We start from the raw sequence: 22,818 nt of genomic DNA, 5'->3' as shown, positions 1-22,818 counted from the left end.
AACCAAATAAAGAAAGACGCGTTTCTACGCTGTGTACAAGACCTATTACTAATAGGAGTAATCCACCCAGTTCCGCGGACGGAACACGGGCAAGGATTCTATTCAAATCTATTTGTGGTTCCCAAGAAAGAGGGAACCTTCAGACCAATCTTGGACTTAAAGATCCTAAACAAATTCCTAAGAGTTCAATCATTCAAAATGGAAACTCTTCGAACCATCCTACCCATGATCCAAGAGGGTCAGTACATGACCACAGTGGATTTAAAGGATGCCTACCTTCACATACCGATTCACAAGGATCATTATCGGTATCTAAGATTTGCCTTCCTAGACAGGCATTACCAGTTTGTAGCTCTTCCCTTCGGACTAGCTACGGCCCCAAGAATCTTTACAAAGGTTCTGGGCTCACTTCTGGCGGCCCTAAGACCGCGAGGCATAGCGGTGGCTCCGTACCTAGACGACATTCTGATACAAGCGTCAAGTTTTCAAACTGCCAAGTCTCATACAGAGATAGTTCTGGCATTTCTAAGGTCGCATGGGTGGAAGGTGAACGTGGAAAAGAGTTCTCTATCCCCACTCACAAGAGTCTCCTTCTTAGGGACTATTATAGACTCTGTAGAGATGAAAATTTACCTGACGGAGGCCAGGTTATCAAAACTTCTAAATGCTTGCCGTGTCCTTCATTCCATTCCACGCCCGTCAGTGGCTCAGTGCATGGAGGTAATCGGCTTAATGGTAGCGGCAATGGACATAGTACCATTTGCGCGCCTGCATCTCAGACCGCTGCAATTGTGCACGCTAAGTCAGTGGAATGGGGATTACTCAGATTTGTCCCCTCTACTAAATCTGGATCAGGAGACCAGAGAGTCTCTTCTATGGTGGATTTCTCGGCCACATCTGTCCAGAGGGATGTCCTTCCGCAGGCCAGATTGGACAATTGTAACAACAGACGCCAGCCTTCTAGGTTGGGGCGCAGTCTGGAATTCCCTGAAGGCTCAGGGATCTTGGACTCAGGAGGAGAGACTCCTCCCAATAAACATTCTGGAGTTAAGAGCAATTTTCAATTCTCTTCTGGCTTGGCCTCAGTTAGCAACTCTGAGGTTCATCAGATTTCAGTCGGACAACATCACGACTGTGGCTTACATCAACCATCAGGGGGGAACCAGGAGTTCCCTAGCGATGTTGGAAGTCTCAAAGATAATTCGCTGGGCAGAGTCTCACTCTTGCCACCTGTCAGCGATCCACATCCCAGGCGTGGAGAACTGGGAGGCGGATTTTCTAAGTCGCCAGACTTTTCATCCGGGGGAGTGGGAACTTCATCCGGAGGTCTTTGCCCAACTAATTCTTCGTTGGGGCAAACCGGATTTGGATCTCATGGCTTCTCGCCAGAACGCCAAGCTTCCTTGCTACGGATCCAGGTCCAGGGACCCGGGAGCGATACTAATAGATGCTCTGACAGCACATTGGGTCTTCAACATGGCTTATGTGTTTCCACCTTTTCCGATGCTCCCTCGATTGATTGCCAGGATCAAGCAGGAGAGAGCATCGGTGATTCTGATAGCGCCTGTGTGGCCACGCAGGACCTGGTATGCAGATCTAGTGGACATGTCGTCCTGTCCACCATGGTCTCTGCCGCTGAGACAGGACCTTCTAATTCAGGGTCCTTTCAACCATCCAAATCTAATTTCTCTGAGGCTGACTGCTTGGAGATTGAACGCTTGATTCTATCAAAGCGTGGCTTCTCGGAGTCGGTTATTGATACCTTAATAGGCTAGGAAACCTGTTACCAGGAAAATTTACCATAAAATATGGCGTAAATATTTATATTGGTGCGAATCCAAGAGTTACTCATGGAGTAAAGTTAGGATTCCTAGGATATTGTCTTTTCTACAAGAAGGTTTAGAAAAGGGTTTATCTGCTAGTTCGTTAAAGGGACAGATTTCGGCTCTGTCTATTCTTCTGCACAAACGTCTGGCAGAAGTTCCAGACGTTCAGGTTTTTTGTCAAGCTTTGGCTAGGATTAAGCCTGTGTTTAAGACTGTTGCTCCGCCGTGGAGCTTAAACCTAGTTCTTAACGTTCTGCAGGGCGTTCCGTTTGAACCCCTTCATTCCGTTGATATCAAACTGTTATCTTGGAAAGTTCTATTTTTAAAGGCTATTTCCTCAGCTCGAAGAGTCTCTGAGTTATCTGCCTTACATTGTGACTCTCCTTATCTGATTTTTCATTCAGATAAGGTGTTTCTGCGTACTAAACCTGGGTTCTTACCTAAGGTAGTCTCTAACAGGAATATCAATCAAGAGATTGTTGTTCCATCATTGTGTCCTAACCCTTCTTCAAAGAAGGAACGACTTTTGCATAATCTGGACGTGGTCCGTGCCCTGAAGTTCTATTTGCAGGCAACTAAAGATTTTCGTCAAACTTCTTCCCTGTTTGTCGTTTACTCTGGACAGAGGAGAGGTCAAAAGGCTTCGGCTACCTCTCTCTCTTTTTGGCTTCGTAGTATAATACGTTTAGCCTATGAGACTACTGGACAGCAGCCTCCTGAAAGGATTACAGCTCATTCTACTAGAGCTGTGGCTTCCACCTGGGCCTTTAAGAATGAGGCCTCTGTTGAACAGATTTGCAAGGCTGCAACTTGGTCTTCACTTCACACTTTTTCAAAATTTTACAAATTTGATACTTTTGCTTCTTCGGAGGCTGTTTTGGGGAGAAAGGTTCTACAGGCAGTGGTTCCTTCCGTGTAAAGTTCCTGCCTTGTCCCTCCCGTCATCCGTGTACTTTTAGCTTTGGTATTGGTATCCCATAAGTAATGGATGACCCGTGGACTGACTACACTTAACAAGAGAAAATATAATTTATGCTTACCTGATAAATTCATTTCTCTTGTAGTGTAGTCAGTCCACGGCCCGCCCTGTCTTTTAAGGCAGGTCTAAAATTTAATTAAATTCCAGTCACCACTGCACCTGGTTTCGGTCGAATGACTGGATATGACACGTGAGGGGAGGAGCTATATAGCAGCTCTGCTTGGGTGTTTCCCTCTTGCAACTTCCTGTTAGGGAGGAGATATAATCCCATAAGTAATGGATGACCCGTGGACTGACTACACTACAAGAGAAATGAATTTATCAGGTAAGCATAAATTATATATTTTTTTCTTTCATGATTCAGATAGAGCAGCAATTTTAAGCAACTTTCTAATTTACTCCTATTTTCAATTTTTCTTTGTTCAGAACCTGGGTAGCGCTTGCTTCTTGGTAGCTAAATGTAGCCACCAATCAGCAAGCACTATCCAGGGTGCTGAATCCAAAATGGGCCGGCTCCTAAGCTTTCATTCCTGCTTTCTCTTGTAAGGTGTATCCAGTCCACGGATCATCCATTACTTGTGGGATATTCTCATTCCCAACAGGAAGTTGCAAGAGGACACCCACAGCAGAGCTGTCTATATAGCTCCTCCCCTCACTACCATATCCAGTCATTCTCTTGCAACTCTCAACAAGCATGGAGGTAGTAAGAGATAAGTGGTGAAATGTAGCTGTTATTTTGCTTCAATCAAGAGTTTATTATTTTTAAATAGTACCGGAGTTGTGCTATTTTGTTCCAGGCAGGAAAAAAGAAGAATCTGCCTGGGATTTCTATGATCTTAGCAGGTTGTAACTAAGATCCATTGCTGTTCTCACACATGTCTGAAGAGAGAGATAACTTCAGCGGGGGAATGGCGTGCAGGTTATCCTGCTATGAGGTATGTGCAGTTAATATTTTTCTAGAAGATTAAATGAAGGCTAGAAAATGCTGCTGATACCAAATTTATGTAAGGTAAGCCTGAATACGGTGATTTAATAGCGACTGGTATCATGCTTACTTTCTGAGGTAAAACTCTTTTATATTTACAATATAAAACGTTTGCTGGCATGTTTAAACGTTTTTATATATACTTTGGTGATAAAACTTTATTGGGGCCTAGTTTTTTTCCACATGGCTGGCTTAAATTTGCCTAGAAACAGTTCCCTGAGGCTTTCCACTGTGTTAGTATGAGTGGGAGGGGCCTAGTTTAGCGCTTTTTTGCGCATTAACTATTACAGACTGAGACATCCAGGAGTTCCCTGAATGCTACAGGACATCTCTAAAGGGCTTTTAGGCTTCCAAAATCGTTTGTTGGGGAAGGTAGGCCCACAGTAAGGCTGTGGCAGTTTGGTGTGACTGTTAAAAAACGTCTATATCGTTTTTTTTTTATCCAGTTTTTGAACTAAGGGGTTAATCATCCATTTGCAAGTGGGTGCAATGCTCTGTTAGCTTTTTATACACTCTGTAAAAATTTCGTTTGATTTACTGCCTTTTTTCACTGTTTTTCAAATTCTGACAAAATTTGTTTCTCTTAAAGGCACAGTACCGTTTTTTATATTTGCTTGTTAACTTGATTTAAAGTGTTTTCCAAGCTTGCTAGTCTCATTGCTAGTCTGTATAAACATGTCTGACATAGAGGAAACTCCTTGTTCATTATGTTTAAAAGCCATGGTGGAACCCCCTCTTAGAATGTGTACCAAATGTACTGATTTCACTTTAAGCAATAAAGATCATATTCTGTCTTTAAAAAATTTATCACCAGAGGAATCTGACGAGGGGGAAGTTATGCCGACTAACTCTCCCCACGTGTCAGATCCTTTGACTCCCGCTCAAGGGACTCACGCTCAAATGGCGCCAAGTACATCCAGGGCGCCCATAGCGTTTACTTTACAAGACATGGCGGCAGTCATGGATAATACACTGTCAGCGGTATTAGCCAGACTTCCTGTATTTAGAGGAAAGCGAGATAGCTCTGGAGTTAGACGAAATACGCTTTAAGAACTATGTCTGATACTGCCTCACAATATGCAGAAGGTGAAGAAGGAGAGCTTCTTTCTGTGGGTGATATTTCTGACTCAGGGAAGATGATGCAACCTGATTCTGATATTTCTACATTTAAATTTAAGCTTGAACACCTCCGTGTGTTACTCAGGGAGGTTTTAGCTGCTCTGAATGACTGTGATACAATTGCAGTGCCAGAGAAATTGTGTAGACTGGATAAATACTATGCAGTGCCGGTGTGTACTGATGTTTTTCCAATACCTAAAAGGTTTACAGAAATTATTACTAAGGAATGGGATAGACCAGGTGTGCCGTTCTCTCCCCCTCCTGTTTTTAGAAAAATGTTTCCAATAGACGCCACCACACGGGACTTATGGCAGACAGTTCCTAAGGTGGAGGGAGCAGTTTCTACTCTAGCAAAGCGTACTACTATCCCTGTCGAGGACAGTTGTGCTTTCTTAGATCCAATGGATAAAAAGTTAGAGGGTTACCTTAAGAAAATGTTTTTTCAACAAGGTTTTATCCTACAGCCCCTTGCATGCATTGCGCCTGTCACTGCTGCTGCGGCGTTCTGGTTTGAGTCTCTGGAAGAGGCTTTACAGGTAGCGACTCCATTGGATGAAATACTTGACAAGCTTAGAGCACTTAATCTAGCCAGTTCTTTTGTTTCTGATGCCATTGTTCATTTGACTAAACTAATGGCTAAGAATTCTGGTTTTGCTATCCAGGCGCGCAGAGCGCTATGGCTTAATTCATGGTCGAAGCTGCTTAACATTCCCTTCAAGGGGCAGACCCTATTCGGGCCTGGTTTGAAGGAGATTATTGCTGATATCACTGGAGGAAAAGGTCATGCCCTTCCTCAGGATAGGTCCAAACCAAGGGCCAAACAGTCTAATTTTCGTGCCTTTCGAAACTTCAAGGCAAGTGCGGCATCAACTTCCTCTAATGCAAAACAAGAGGGAACTTTTGCTCAGTCCAAGACGGTCTGGAGACCTAACCAGACCTGGAACAAGGGTAAGCAGGCCAAAAAACCTGCTGCTGCCTCTAAGACAGCATGAAGGAACGGCCCCCTATCCGGTAACGGATCTAGTAGGGGGCAGACTTTCGCTCTTCGCCCAGGCGTGGGCAAGAGATGTCCAGGATCCCTGGGCGTTGGAAATTATATCCCAGGAATATCTTCTGGACTTCAAGGCTTCCCCCCCCAAAAGGGAGATTTCACCTTTCACAATTATCTGCAAACCAGATAAAGAGAGAGGCATTCTTACACGGTGTACAAGACCTCCTAGTTATGGGAGTGATCCATCCCCAAAGGAGGAACAGGGACAGGGATTTTACTCAAATCTGTTTGTGGTTCCCAAAAAAGAGGGAGCCTTCAGACCAATTTTGGATCTAAAGATCTTAAACAAATTCCTCAGAGTTCCATCATTCAAGATGGAGACTATTCGTGCTATCCTACCTATGATCCAGGAGGGTCAATACATGACTACAGTGGATTTAAAGGATGCTTATCTGCACATTTCGATACACAAAGATCATCATCAGTTTCTCAGGTTTGCCTTCCTAGTGTCAGGGTTACTGCTTGCTAATGATCTGTCCCTTTAAGAGCCTCCTATATCAAGCACTTTCCCCCAGCATTCATTGCTGGTTAATTGAGAAAGGATTCACAGCACAAGCGTTACTCTGAGAGTTTTCCTCACTCTCCAACAGCCTCATAAATTCTTATTTGAAGAGTTACTGATAACATCTCTTATTTTTCATTCCTACATCTAGCAGCTCTTCTACTCAATTCAACACTGGAAGATATTTCATACTATAAGGAAATCAAACTAACTCGACATCAAACCCTGAAGCATTTACAAGGTAACAGGATTCAAGCAGCTTCATACACAGCACAGCAAGTAGCGGTGACGTCATCAGCTGCAGCCGCAACCGCTCTCCCTCTGAGTACCACGCTGCTGTTCATAACAAACGGACAAGTAACAATTCCTGTGTTCTCAGGTCAGACCTAATTATTTTATTATTAATCGTTATCCTTACTTATTTTGATGAACTTTACCTGCCTAATTAAGGAATACTATATTTTACGTTACTGCTTAATTTGAACTGTTTGCATTATCAAATGCCCTGAAAGTAATACAGTTTATGAAGTTAATAAACTGTCACTTATTGGGCAAATAGTAATACATTATATGAAGCACTGACAACGAATTCATCAAGCTTCTTTTATGTTACAAACCTACTTTTGAGGAAATTGTTGGTTCTTATTTATAAAACAAAATTAAATGCTTGTTCAAATTGCTACAAATACAGACTATTACACCTAGACAGGCACTACCAGAGCCACGGGGCATAGCAGTGGCCCCTTATTTAGACGACATCCTGATCCAGGCGTCAAACTTCCAAAATGCCAAGTCTCATACGGACATAGTGTTGGCATTTCTGAGGTCGCATGGGTGGAAGGTGAACGAGAAAAAGAGTTCTCTATCCCCCCTCACAAGAGTTTCCTTCCTAGGGACTCTGATAGATTCTGTAGAAATGAAAATTTACCTGACGGAGTCCAGGTTATCAAAACTTCTAAATTCCTGCCGTGTTCTTTATTCCATTCCTCGTCCTTCTGTGGCTCTGTGCATGGAAGTAATCGGCTTAATGGTAGCGGCAATGGACATAGTGCCGTTTGCACGCCTACATCTCAGACCGCTGCAACTATGCATGCTCAGTCAGTGGAATGGGGATTACACAGATTTATCCCCTTTACTGAATCTGGACCAAGAGACCAGGGATTCTCTTCTCTGGTGGCTATCTCGGGCCCATCTGTCCAAAGGTATGACCTTTCGCAGGCCAGATTGGACAATTGTAACGACAGATGCCAGCCTTCTAGGTTGGGGTGCAGTCTGGAACTCCCTGAAGGCTCAGGGATCGTGGACTCAGGAGGAGTCACTCCTTCCAATAAACATTCTGGAACTAAGAGCGATATTCAATGCTCTTCAGGCTTGGCCTCATCTAACGACAATGAGGTTCATCAGATTTCAGTCGGACAACATCACGACTGTGGCTTACATCAACCATCAAGGGGGAACAAGGAGTTCCCTAGCGATGTTAGAAGTCTCAAAGATAATTCGCTGGGCAGAGATTCACTCTTGCCATCTATCAGCTATCCATATCCCAGGTGTAGAGAACTGGGAGGCGGATTTTCTAAGTCGTCACTTTTCATCCGGGGGAGTGGAAACTCCATCCGGAGGTGTTTGCACAATTGGTTCTTCGTTGGGGCGAACCAGAACTGGATCTCATGGCGTCTCGCCAGAACACCAAGCTTCCTTGTTACGGATCCAGGTCCAGGGACCCCAAGGCAACGCTGATAGATGCTCTAGCAGCGCCTTGGTCCTTCAACCTGGCTTATGTGTTTCCACCGTTTCCTCTGCTCCCTCGTCTGATTGCCAAAGTCAAGCAGGAGAGAGCATCGGTGATCTTGATAGCGCCTGCGTGGCCACGCAGGACTTGGTATGCAGATCTGGTGGACATGTCATCCTTTCCACCATGGACTCTGCCGCTGAGACAGGACCTTCTACTTCAAGGTCCTTTCAACCATCCAAATCTAATTTCTCTGAGGCTGACTGCCTGGAGATTGAACGCTTGATTTTATCAAAGCGTGGTTTCTCTGAGTCAGTCATTGATTCCTTGATTAAGGCACGGAAGCCTGTCACCAGGAAAATCTATCATAAAATATGGCATAAATATCTTTATTGGTGTGAATCTAAGGGCTACTCATGGAGTAAGGTCAGGATTCCCAGGATATTATCTTTTCTCCAAGAAGGATTGGAGAAAGGATTGTCAGCTAGTTCCTTAAAGGGACAGATTTCTGCGCTATCTATTCTTTTGCACAAGCGTCTGGCGGATGCCCCAGACGTTCAGGCATTTTGTCTGGCTTTAGTTAGAATCAAGCCTGTGTTTAAACCTGTTGCTCCACCTTGGAGCTTAAATTTGGTTCTTAAAGTTCCTTTTTTGGTAGCTATTTCCTCGGCTCGTAGAGTTTCCGAGTTATCTGCCTTACAATGTGATTCTCCTTATCTGATCTTCCATGCAGATAAGGTAGTTCTGCGTACCAAACCTGGGTTTTTACCTAAGGTGGTATCTAATAAGAATATCAATCAAGAGATTGTTGTTCCGTCTTTGTGTCCTAATCCTTCTTCAAAGAAGGAGCGTCTATTACAGAATTTGGACGTGGTTCGTGCTTTAAAGTTTTACTTACAAGCTACTAAGATTTTCGTCAAACATCTGCTTTGTTTGTTGTCTACTCTGGACAGAGGAGAGGTAAAAAGGCTTCGGCAACCTCTCTTTCTTTTTGGCTAAGAAGCATAATCCGCTTAGCCTATGAGACTGCTGGCCAGCAGCCTCCAGAAAGGATTACAGCTCATTCTACTAGAGCTGTGGCTTCCACATAGGCCTTTAAAAATGAGGCTTCTGTTGAACAGATTTCCAAGGCGGCGACTTGGTCTTCGCTTCATACTTTTTCAAAATTCTACAAATTTGATACTTTTGCTTCTTCGGAGGCTATTTTTGGGAGAAAGGTTTTACAGGCAGTGGTACCTTCCGTTTAAGTACCTGCCTTGTCCCTCCCTTCATCCGTGTACTTTAGCTTTGGTATTGGTATCCCACAAGTAATGGATGATCCGTGGACTGGATACACCTTACAAGAGAAAACATAATTTATGCTTACCTGATAAATGTATTTCTCTTGTGGTGTATCCAGTCCACGGCCCGCCCTGTCATTTTAAGGCAGGTATTTTTTAATTTTAAACTACAGTCACCACTGCACCCTATGGTTTCTCCTTTCTCTGCTTGTTTTCGGTCGAATGACTGGATATGGTAGTGAGGGGAGGAGCTATATAGACAGCTCTGCTGTGGGTGTCCTCTTGCAACTTCCTGTTGGGAATGAGAATATCCCACAAGTAATGGATGATCCGTGGACTGGATACACCACAAGAGAAATAAATTTATCAGGTAAGCATAAATTATGTTTTTTCAAATAAAGATATCTAGAGAACAAAGAAAAATTGATTATAGAAGTAAATTAGAAAGTTGCTTAAAATGGCCTGCTCTATCTGAATCATGAAGAAAAAAAAATTGGGTTCAGTATCCCTTTAAGAATATATTGGAGCAGAGATTAACCCCTTCCATTCATCCATGTGTAAAGCAGTGATAATAACCCTTTCTAGACAGTTACTTACAAATCACTGATTTACTCCAACTAGGCAGCCATATATTGATCTGTGATTAACCCTTTCCAGACAGACGTATGCAAGTCAGTGATAAACCCTTGTAGACAGTCATAGAGCAGTAATATCAGCTTCCAAGCAACCATACATAGTTAAGTATTTAACCCCATTCTGGCAGCCAAATGCAAATACAGTAGAATCTTAATTAACCTGCACCCATGGGGACCGGTATATTCTGGATAAGTGTATTTCCGGTTGCTTGAGAGTCACTATTAAAAATATGTCTAACTAGTTCTATAATGGATCACATGGGCAGGAGCCGGTTTAATGCAGCTACCGCAGCTCCTGCTGTTTAAAGAGATCCAGACTGTTTCTTTAGCACATTTATGCTCACATTTATGCTCTAACATTTTATGCTCTAACATTTTTTTTTCTGGTTGCTTGAGAGTGCCGTTTGCTTGATAGTGCCGGTTGCTTGAGTTCCGGATAATTGAGATTCTACTGTATATGATTAACGTCTTCTATAAAGCAACATAAATCAGGGATTTCTCTTGTAAGGTGTATCCAGTCCACGGATCATCCATTACTTGTGGGATATTCTCCTTCCCAACAGGAAGCTGCAAGAGGATCACCCACAGCAGAGCTGTCTATATAGCTCCTCCCCTAACTGCCACCTCCCAGTCATTCTCTTGCAGCTCTCGACAAGATAGGAAGTAGCTAGAGAGATGTGGTGAATTTATGTAGTTTATCTTCAATCAAAAGTTTATTATTTTCAAATGGTACCGGAGTTGTACTGTTTTAGCCTCAGGCAGAAAGTTGAAGAAGAGTCTGCCTGTGGTTTTTGATGATCTTAGCAGGTTGTAACTAAGATCCATTGCTGTTCTCACACATAACTGAAGAGATGAGGTAACTTCAGCTGGGGGAATGGCGTGCAGGGTCTCCTGCTATGAGGTATGTGCAGTTTAAATTTTTCTAGAGAAATGAATATGCTAGAAAATGCTGTTAATACCGGATTTATTTAAGGTAAGCCTGATTACAGGGATTTAATAACGACTAGTATCATGCTTGCTGTAAAAGGTAATATTCTTATTACTTTCTCACATTACTGAAAATAAGATAACGTTTTCTGGAAGTGTTTAAACGTTTTTTCTACATATTGGTGATAAAACTTTATTGGGGCCCAGTTTTTTCCACATGGCTGGCTAGATTTTGCCTAGGGATAGTTTTTTATGGCCCTCTCACTGTGAGTACAGGTTGGGAGGGGCCTAATTTCAGGCCTAAATCGTGCAGTAGTTTTTGCAGCTTGAGACTTCCAGCTTCCCTGTAGGAGTCCCCTGAACACTTAGGACCTCTACAAAGGGTTTTTGTGCCTTCAAAAGTCGTTGTATGGGCAGGTAGGGCCTCAGCAGAGCTGTGGCAGTTTGTTGTGACTGTTAAAAAACGTTTATATCGTTTTTTTGATCCGGTTTTGAAACTAAGGGGTTAATCATCCATTTGCAAGTGGGTGCAATGCTCTGTTAGTCTATTATACACACTGTAAAAATTTCGTAAGATTTTACTGCTTTTTATCACTGTTTTTCAATTTCTGACAAAATTTGTTTCTCTTAAAGGCACAGTACCGTTTTTATTTTTTGCTTGTTTACATTTATCAAAGTGTTTTCCAAGCTTGCTGGTCTCATTGCTAGTCTGTTTAAACATGTCTGACATAGAGGAAACTCCTTGTTCATTATGTTTAGAAGCCATTGTGGAACCCCCTCTTAGAAAATGTACTGATTTTACTTTAAGTTATAAAGATCATATTCTGTCTTTAAAAGATTTATCACCAGAGGAAATTGACAAGGGGGAAGTTATGCCGACTAACTCGCCCCACGTGTCAGAACCTATGACTCCCGCTCAAGGGACTCCCGCTCAAGTGGCGCCAAGTACATCTAGCGTGCCCATGGCGTTTACTTTACAAGACATGGCGGCAGTTATGGATCATACCCTTACAGCGGTATTGTCCAAACTACCAGGGTTACAAGGAAAGCGAGACATCTCTGGGACTAGAAAAAATACAGAGCTCTCTGACGCTTTAGTAGCTATGTCTGATATCCCCTCACAATATGCAGAAGCTGAGGCAGGAGAGCTTCTTTCTGTGGGTGATTCAGGGAAGATGCTTCAACCTGATTCTGATATGTCTACATTTAAATTTAAGCTTGATGCTCAGGGAGGTTTTAGCTACTCTGGATGACTGTGACACCATTATAGTGCCAGAGAAATTGTGTAGATTGGATAAATACTATGCAGTGCCTGTTTACACTGATGTTTTTCCAATACCTAAAAAGGTTTTCAGAAATTATTACTAACGAATGGGATAGACCAGGTGTACCGTTCTCTCCCCCTCCTATTTTTAAGAAAATGTTTCCAATAGATGCCGCTACACGGGACTTATGGCAAACGGTCCCTAAGGTGGAGGGAGCAGTTTCTACCCTAGCTAAGCGTACAACTATTCCCGTCGAGGACAGTTGTGCTTTCCTAGATCCAATGGCTAAAAAGTTAGAGGGTTACCGTAAGAAAATGTTTATTCAACAAGGTTTTATTCTCCAGCCTCTTGCATGCATTGCCCCGGTCACTGCTGCTGCGGCCTTCTGGTTTGAGTCTCTGGAAGAGTCCTTACAGGTAGAAACTCCATTGGATGATATACTTGACAAGCTTAAAGCGCTTAAGCTAGCCAATTCATTTGTTTCTGACGCCGTTGTTCATTTAACCAAACTAACGGCTAAGAACTCAGGTTTTGCTATACAGGCGCGTAGGGCGCTATGGCTTAAATCCTGGTCAGCTGACGTTACTTCAAAGTCTAAGCTTCTCAACATTCCCTTCAAGGAGCAGACCCTATTCGGGCCTGGACTGAAGCAGATCATTTCTGATATTACTGGAGGAAAAGGCCTTCCTCAGGATAGGTCTAATAAATTAAGGACCAAACAAACTAATTTTCGTGCCTTTCGAAACTTTAAGACGAGCGCGGCATCAACTCCCTCTAATGCAAAACAAGAGGGAAATTTTGCCCAGTCCAAGCCGGTCTGGAGACCTAACCAGGCCTGGAACAAAGGTAAGCAGGCCAAGAAGCCTGCTGCTGCCTCTAAGACAGCATGAAAGATCAGCCCCCGATCCGGTAACGGATCTAGTAGGGGGCAGACTTTCTCTCTTCACCCAGGCTTGGGCAAGAGATGTCCAGGATCCCTGGGCGTTGGAAATTGTGTCCCAGGGATATCTTCTGGACTTCAAAGCTTCTTCCCCAAAAGGAAGATTTCACCTCTCACAATTATCTGCAGACCAGATAAAGAGAGAGGCATTCTTACATTGTGTTCAAGACCTCCTAGTTATGGGAGTGATCCACCCAGTTCCAAAGGAGGAACAGGGGCAAGGCTTCTATTCAAATCTCTTTGTGGTTCCCAAGAAAGAGGGAACCTTCAGACCAATCTTAGATCTCAAGATCCTAAACAAATTTCTCAGGGTCCCATCTTTCAAGATGGAGACTATTCGAACCATCCTACCTATGATCCAGGAGGGTCAATACATGACTACCGTGGACTTAAAGGATGCTTATCTTCACATTCCGATACACAAAGATCATCATCGGTTTCTCAGGTTCGCCTTCCTAGACAGGCATTACCAGTTTGTGGCTCTTCCCTTTGGCTTAGCTACGGCACCAAGAATCTTTACGAAGTTTCTGGGGTCACTTCTGGCGGTCCGAAGGCCGCGGGGCATAGCAGTAGCCCCTTACTTAGACGACATTCTGATACAGGCGTGGAATTTCCAAATTGCCAAGTCCCATACGGACATTGTTCTGGCATTCCTGAGGTCTCATGGGTGGAAAGTGAACGAAAAGAAGAGTTCTCTATCCCCTCTCACAAGAGTTTCCTTCCTGGGAACTCTGATAGATTCTGTAGAAATGAAGATTTACCTGACAGAGGCCAGGTTGTCAAAACTTCTAAATTCCTGCCGTGTTCTTTATTCTACTTCTCGCCCTTCAGTGGCTCAGTGTATGGAAGTAATCGGCTTAATGGTAGCGGCAATGGACATAGTGCCGTTTGCCCGCCTACATCTCAGACCGCTGCAACTCTGCATGCTCAGTCAGTGGAATGGGGATTACACGGATTTGTCCCCTCTACTAAATCTGGATCAAGAGACCAGGGATTCTCTTCTCTGGTGGCTATCTCGGGTCCATCTGTCCAAAGGTATGACCTTCCGCAGGCCAGATTGGACAATAGTAACAACAGATGCCAGCCTTCTGGGCTGGGGTGCAGTCTGGAACTCCCTGAAGGCTCAGGGATCGTGGACTCAGGAGGAAGCACTCCTTCCGATAAACATTCTGGAACTAAGAGAGATATTCAATGCTCTTCAGGCTTGGCCTCAGCTAGCTGCGGTCAGGTTCATCAGATTTCAGTCGGACAACATCATGACTGTAGCTTACATCAACCATCAAGGGGGAACAAGGAGTTCCCTAGCAATGTTGGAGGTTTCAAAGATAATTCTATGGGCAGAGATTCACTCTTGCCATCTATCAGCTATCCATATCCCAGGAGTAGAGAACTGGGAGGCGGATTTTCTAAGTCGACAGACTTTTCATCCGGGGGAGTGGGAGCTCCATCCGGAGGTATTTGCACAGTTGATTCAACTTTGGGGCAAACCAGAACTGGATCTCATGGCGTCTCGTCAGAATGCCAAGCTTCCTTGTTACGGTTCCAGGTCCAGGGATCCCAAGGCAGCACTGATAGATGCTCTAGCAGTGCCTTGGTCCTTCAACCTGGCTTATGTGTTTCCACTGTTTCCTCTGCTCCCTCGTCTGATTGCCAAGATCAAACAGGAGAGAGCTTCGGTGATTTTGATAGCACCTGCGTGGCCTCGCAGGACTTGGTATGCAGATCTGGTGGACATGTCATCCTCTCCACCATGGACTCTGCCTCTGAGACAGGACCTTCTACTTCAGGGTCCTTTCAACCATCCAAATCTAATTTTTCTGCGTCTGACTGCTTGGAGATTGAACGCTTGATTTTATCAAAGCGTGGTTTCTCCGAGTCGGTCATTGATACCTTAATACAGGTGCGAAAGCCTGTCACCAGGAAAATCTATCATAAGATATGGTGTAAATATCTTCATTGGTGTGAATCCAAAGGTTGCTCATGGAGTAAAATCAGGATTCCTAGGATATTATCTTTTCTCCAAGAAGGATTGGAGAAGGGTTTATCAGCTAGTTCCTTAAAGGGACAGATTCTGGTCTGTCTATTCTTTTGCACAAACATCTGGCTGAGGTTCCAGATGTTCAGGCATTTTGTCAGGCTCTGGTTAGAATCATGCCTGTTTTTAAACCTGTTGCTCCGCCATTGAGTTTAAATTTAGTTCTTAAAGTTGTTCAAGGGGTTCCGTTTGAACCTTTGCATTCCATAGATATTAAGCTCTTATCTTGGAAAGTTCTGTTTTTAGTAGCTATCTCCTCGGCTCGAAGAGTTTCAGAGTTATCTGCTTTACAGTGTGATTCCCCTTATCTCATTTTCCATGCAGATAAGGTAGTGTTGCGTACCAAACCTGGTTTTCTGCCTAAGGTGGTATCTAATAAAAATATCAATCAGGAGATTGTTGTTCCGTCACTGTGTCCTAATCCTTCTTCAAAGAAGGAACGTCTATTACACAATCTTGACGTGGTTCACGCTTTAAAGTTTTATTTACAAGCTACTAAAGATTTTCGTCAAACATCTGCATTGTTTGTTGTCTACTCTGGACAGAGGAGAGGCCAAAAGGCTTCGGCAACTTCGCTATCTTTTTGGCTAAGAAGTATAATCCGCTTAGCTTATGAGACTGCTGGCCAGCAGCCTCCAGAAAGAATTACAGCTCATTCTACTAGAGCGGTAGTTTCCACATGGGCTTTTAAGATACTTTTGCTTCTTCGGAGGCTATTTTTGGGAGAAAGGTCTTACAGGCAGTGGTGCCTTCCGTTTAAGCGCCTGCCTTGTCCCTCCCTTCATCCGTGTCCTATAGCTTTGGTATCCCACAAGTAATGGATGATCCGTGGACTGGATACACCTTACAAGAGAAAACATAATTTATGCTTACCTGATAAATTTATTTCTCTTGTGGTGTATCCAGTCCACGGCCCGGCCTGTCATTTTAAGGCAGGTGTTTTTTATTTTTAAACTACAGTCACCACTGCACCCTATAGTTTCTCCTTTCTCTTGCTTGTCTTCGGTCGAATGACTGGTAGGTGGCAGTTAGGGGAGGAGCTATATAGACAGCTCTGCTGTGGGTGATCCTCTTGCAGCTTCCTGTTGGGAAGTTGAATATCCCACAAGTAATGGATGATCCGTGGACTGGATACACCACAAGATAAATAAATTTAACAGGTAAGCATAAATTTTGTTTTTTAATACTCCCTTACAAGCCACATATAGAGCAGTGATTACCTCACTATCTCTCAAAGTCACATATAAATCCTTAATTAATCCTTTCCATACAGCCACATGCAGGTCAGTGATTATTTATTTCCATGCAGCCTTATGCAGAGCAGAGATTCTTTAATATCTTCTTTCAAAAATGTATCTCTCCCCATGCTGCTGATTGTGACACCTGGTGCCTATCTGGGGATGCCCAGAACATTTGTTTTTCTCTGATAATTTGCCCTTAGCTTATTCAGTGCTGTGCCAGGTGAGGGTTAATGACATGACATTATCATTGTTTCCTGTGAGATCCGTTAACTCTGCCCAGAGCAGAGAGACATTTGGCAGGTAAAGGGAGCATGAGATAGGTTGTCAGTAGATGCCTCCTCGGCCATGTTTTCCTGGACAATTATGACTTACACATGCTGCAGGGTGTGCAGAGGGCAACATGCACCGCGCACCTAAACCGCACGCTAATAGTGACCCTGGACAGCACTTTTCATGTTCCGGCATACCCTGAAGCATGGGTAACTCATAAGTGTCCAGGAAAACATGGCCGAGGTGGTAACCCTAGTTGTAAGGGATAGTTGATATATAAATAGCAATAAATGCACCACTTGATTTCATATGACAATATTTTGCTGTTGCTGTTGTCACCATTTTACATTCACCAGTTGAATAGGAACCCACTGAAACAGACGAGAGACAAAATACAGACTCTAACCAAAATACAATACACTCTTTTTCTACTGACATCTAATTGTAGCAAAAATAAGTGCATGTATAGTAAAATAATATGGATAAACTGATACCGGAAAAAGTAAAACATTTACAGAGACATAAAACTCCAAAAGTTTCTTTCATGATTCAGATACAGCATATGATTTTATTTAATTTTTTTTTAAAAGTTCTATTGATGTAAAAGCAGCAGTACAGAAAATGCAGTCAATGCTTACATATAATGTGGTATACGTTATCTGGTGTCCATGTAACATTACAACCAAACCATTATTACATCAAGATAAAAGAACAGAAGGCTAATGCTGGAACCTTGCAGCCAACAGCATATGATTTTAAACATCTCTCCATTTTACTTCTATTATCAAATTCTTTGTTTTCTTGGTATCCTTTGTTGAAAAACAGGAAGGTAAGCTCAGGAGCGTGCATGTTTCTTCAGCACTATATGGCAGCAGTTTTTCAAGAATGTTAGACATTAGCACGAGCACTAGATGGCAGCACTATTTCCTGACATCTAGTGCTTCAAACACATGCACGCTACCTACCTAGGTATCTCTTCAACAAAAGAATACCACAAGAATAAAGCAAATTTGATAATAGAAGTAAATTGGAAACTTTTTTTAAAAAGTGTAACCTCTGCATCTTGAACGAAAAATTTGGGGTTTCATATCCCTTTAAGGGCAACACATGAAAAACCCTGCACTGGCTTTATTGGAAATTAATTAGTAACAAGTGTATTTATGACTCTAGGACAGAGAGTTCCGAATTGATGCAGAGACCAATAAGAAAAAAGTAATGTGGGACTCAGAGAGGCGCTACTACCTTGATCCATCCAGCCTTATCAGGTAGGGGACCATTTCTTTCATACAGGTGGTGAGAGTCCACGATCCGTTACTCATGGGAATTACTTATCTACCACTAGGAGGATGCAAAGATTCCAAAACCCCAAGAGCTCTATAAAATCCCTTCCACCTCAAGCATACCTCAGTCTTTACTTTGCCTCCACTGGAGATGGTTGAAGAATGAAGATGTGCATATGTTCTTCAGAGAAAGGGGTTTTCAGTCTATGTTTTCAGTCAATAGTTTTAGCCAGATAAGTTTCATATATTAAAGAAAAACATGTGACATCTTTGGGTGTACAGTGACACCTGAATTTATGTAGGTTGATCGCTGTGAAAAAGAGATAGCTTATGAGCGATATATATAAAACTGCTTTTTTCATTTTAGATATTAGCACGATTAGCAACATAGATTGTTCAGTGTATGGTCACTGTGTGTCAATCCAAAAAGCAACAGGTTCCTCGGGGGCCAGAATGAGCAGTTACAGCTCTGCTTTGCTTTGTCCTGTGGTGCTAGTTTGTAATTCTTCATATGCTTTCCTGCAGCTTTATAGACTGATGTGTGGATTAATTTATTTATATCTTATTGCATTATACTGCTTTTTATTCCTCATTTGGCAACTTGCTGTTATGGGTTATAAGAAAACAATGAACGTAAAAGACTTATTGATGACATATTAGTGCCTACAAACCAGAAAATAATTTTTAAGCATTTTAAGCCTTATTTTTGTTCAAATTAGCAAACTAATCAACCCTTCTGTATGGGGTTAGGTCAACATCAGGGCATGTCAAAGATGTCAGTTTAAGAGTCATTGAAATAGCAGAAAGATCCATACTTAAAACAAACACATGGAAGTCAAAATTACACTTTCATGATTCAGATAGAGCATGTAAAAATGTTTTTTAATTTACAGTAAACTCCCAGTTAACCGGCACCCATGGGGATTGGTAGATCCCGGATAAGTGTAGTTTCTGGTTGCTTGAGAGTTACTATTAAAAATAGACCTAACTAGGTTCTATAACCCATATTTTACAATAAACGCTGTATTTACTTGATGTTAATATTGAAATACAGTAAATTAAAGCAAATTATTAATTAATATTAATGCCGCCTCCGTTCATTCCCGGGCACCCAGTTGCAGGGTGATGTCTAATTCTCAGACTACCTTGTGCTCACGACTTTCAAGAGCAGTTATGCAGGGTCTGGTGGCATTAAAAGGGCGCGCTTTCACCTTTGAGAGCCCACTATAGAGAAAGGAAGTTGCAGAGCAAAGTTAGTGCTAATTTTAATGTACAGTATCTTCGATTTTTTTTCTTCTGGTTGCTTGAGAGTTCTGGTTAACTGAGAGTTTACTTGTACTCCTATTTTCATATTTACTTTGTTCTTCTTTGTTGACGTTTGCTTAGGTAGGCTGTGAAGCAGAAATGCACTGCTGGGAGCTAGCTGGTGATTGGTGGTTACACACATACCTTTGGTCATTGGCTCACCAGATGTGTATATTTTGCTCCCAGTAGTGCAATGCTGCCTTGGAGCTGATCTTAATCCTTGCATAGGGGTTAGTTAAACACATAGTTATATACAAGCAATAGTTCAATAAAAAAAATGCTCTAACATATTAGTGCAAATAATACAAGTGTAGTAAAATCACACAGATAATAAAGTGACAATATAATGCGATACAAATAACAAAAGAAAAGTAAAAAAAAATATAAATATTATAAAGGATATCTATCACAACAAATCCAAAGAAGATACTTGGTAGAAGAATCCCACTCTTAAATAGCCTGTTGTATGATTCAAATGAATCATGAATGAAAAATGTTGGGTTGCATTCCTCTTTAACCCATTAAGCTAAAATGATGGAAATCTATGTCGTGATAAAAAGCTAATTGTACCGCATAACGTAGATCTATGTCATAGCTTCATGAAGCTCCAGCAGTCTCAGTTGTCAACTGACAGCTGAGAGATGCTTTTCCTGAGCTGCAGGCATATGTCTTCATATGGTAACAATCGGTACTTCCTTACCATATGAAGACAGATGCCAGATCATTAGACACTGTGTGTGTGTCACCGTCTGTAACAATCATCTGCTGGTGCCGGCAGGAGGTGTGAGAGGTGGGTGGGTGGCCAGAGGTGGAGGGAGAGGGAGTGGGAGGGGCCCTATGACAGAAAAAAAACTGAACGAAGTGGGAGGGATGGAGCGCTGCACTACAGAAAAGGGGTGGAATGGGGGGGGGGGCGCGGTTGGGTGCCACATATAACGATCTCCAGGAGAGAGGAGGTGGGGGACCACTACGCTACAAAAAAAAAATAATATATAAAAATGAAACAATAAAAATATCTATACATTAGATAGTCTGCCAGTACCAAAGATGGCTGCCATTAGTGGGAGGGGGATGGTTAGATAGCTGTTTGAAAGGGAACAGGGTGGTGGGAGGGTTCAGGAAGGATCACTACACTGCAGAAGAAAAGAAAAAAAAGCCATAAACTGCATACTGTCTGCCAGTACCTAAAATGGTGGGGATGAGCGTGGTGGGGTAGTGAGCTGTTTGGGAGGGATCAGGGGGTGGTGGGAGGGTAATCTCTACACTACATCTAAAATTAACTTTACAAGCTACCTGATTAACTCTTTCACTGCAGGGAATAATAGAAGTGTGGTGTGTAGCTGCAATTAGCGGCATTCTAATTACCAAGAACCAATTGCAAAGCCATATATGTCTGCTATTTCTGAACAAAGGGGATCCCATAGAAACTTTTACATCAATTTGTGCCATGATTGCATAAGGGGTATGTATGTAAATAATTTCAATGAGAAACCCAAAGCTTGTGAAAAGTTAATAATTATTTTTATTTGATCGCATTTGACGGTGAAATTGTGGCATGAAATATACCAAATGGGCCTAGATCAATACATTGGGTTGTCTACTTAAAAAAATATATAGTTTTGATAGGTAAATAAAAAAATAAAGGCTCTATTTCTGTTTAAATGGAGCTATATAGGAATATCTATATAACATTCCCCTATGTGCAGAACATTGAAATGGGAAATATTTACAGTAAATACATAGTTAAAACTATTAATAAATATGAATGTTGCATAAATATGATTTTTCATGTTTTTATCTACTTGATTCCAAAGAGCTACAATGCACTTATATATATGTCTATATATGTGTACATGTGTATTTATGTGTTAATATGTGTATATATGTCTGTAAATGCATACACATATAAATACATAAATACACATGTAAACACACACACACATATATATATATATATATATATATATATATATATATATATATATACATATACATATCTTTAGACATGTATATGTACATACATATGCATGTCTAAAAATGTATGTGTGTGTATATATGTGTATATATATATATATATATATATATGTTTACATGTGTATTTATATGTGTATGCATTTACAGACATATATACACATACATATCTCATGTTAAAGCCCTTTGCCTACCTTTTTTTTTTAAAAAACACCTGAGACCTCATATCTTTGAGCCCTTATAACATTTTTGTGAAATAATTTTTAAAAATATTTTTTATTAGGTAGTGTTATGTATAACTACTTTTCAATATATTCTTGATGTGTTTTGTGACAGTTAACCAGAGCTCTGAGGTTGTGCTATTGGACGCACGCTAAATTAAATTGCAGTCAAGCAATCACATTTACTTCCAGCTTCCACGTCTCAATTCTTTTGACAGACTTGCAATTTAGCCAATCCTTGCTGACTCATAAGTAACTCCACGTGAGCGAGCACAATGTTATCTTTATGGCAAACATGAAATAACACTATCTAGCTGTGAAAAACTGTCACAATTTACTGAGATAAGAGGCAGCCGTCAAGGGCTTAAAAATTGCATATGAGCCTTCTTAGGTTTAACCTTCAACAAAGAATACCAAGAGAACAAAACAAATTTGATGATAAAAGTAAATTGGAAAGTTGTTCAAAATTGCATGCTCTATCTGAAACATGCAAGTTTAATTTTGACTAGACTGTCCCTTTAATATGTAGTAATTCTGTGTCTCTTTAAACTAGTGGTAAAGCATGCTTGTGCACCAATTATCGGCTCCTTTTCATTGAGCCGTAATTCGGTTTGCGTGCACTCGCAAACCGTTAATCGATATTGCTTCCGACAGCATATTTATCGACTGCTTACAATGGCGCGCTATACCTCAATATCGGCAGCCGGAGTTCTTTGCGTCCCATAGAAAGTAATAGAAGCCGTTAATCGATAAATTATACCAGGTTTCCAATGAAAGCGATAACGGTTAATACACTGTCGGAGGCTGTCGATACATTGATAAATATTACACCCAGGTCTACTAGGTGTAAAGGAGGAAAAAGGAGCTTTTTAAAGCCTGTTTATCATTGAAATTGCAAATCCTAAAAAACATTTGAGTGTTTCAATGTAGAAATAAGATTATATATGCTACATGTATTGGTCCTATGTATAGGAATATTTCCACCCATGTTTTCATTGAAATATCAATATGTATGTACAAAGAAAACAGATGCAAGCATATATCACCTATTCCAAATGCAACCTTTGCCCAGGGATGCTGTATATATTCTCAATACATATATAAATATAATTATATCTAATAATAATCTTCGCCTACATGTATATAGGTATAATAATGGTATATACATCATTGACCTATATAAACCATATAATTATATGAGATGTGTTTGTAAATATATATGTTCTAGCAAAATAATGGAATCAAATATTTGTGTTA

At 41.6% G+C, this 22,818-nt stretch overlaps 1 protein-coding gene across 1 annotated transcript in view; it reads left to right on the top strand.

Moving 5' to 3' along the window:
• The window catches only part of CFAP70 (cilia and flagella associated protein 70), a 576,575-nt gene that overhangs the window by 36,123 nt on the left and 517,634 nt on the right, over window positions 1-22,818 (top strand). Inside the window, exon 7 of the mRNA XM_053694219.1 lies at window positions 17,955-18,049. Coding sequence (XP_053550194.1) covers window positions 17,955-18,049 — 95 coding nt within the window. The remainder of the gene's footprint in view (window positions 1-17,954; window positions 18,050-22,818) is intronic.

Source organism: Bombina bombina, chromosome 11 (assembly GCF_027579735.1).
Source record: "Bombina bombina isolate aBomBom1 chromosome 11, aBomBom1.pri, whole genome shotgun sequence".
NCBI lineage: Eukaryota > Metazoa > Chordata > Amphibia > Anura > Bombinatoridae > Bombina > Bombina bombina.
This window is presented reverse-complemented; position numbering and strand designations above follow the sequence as displayed.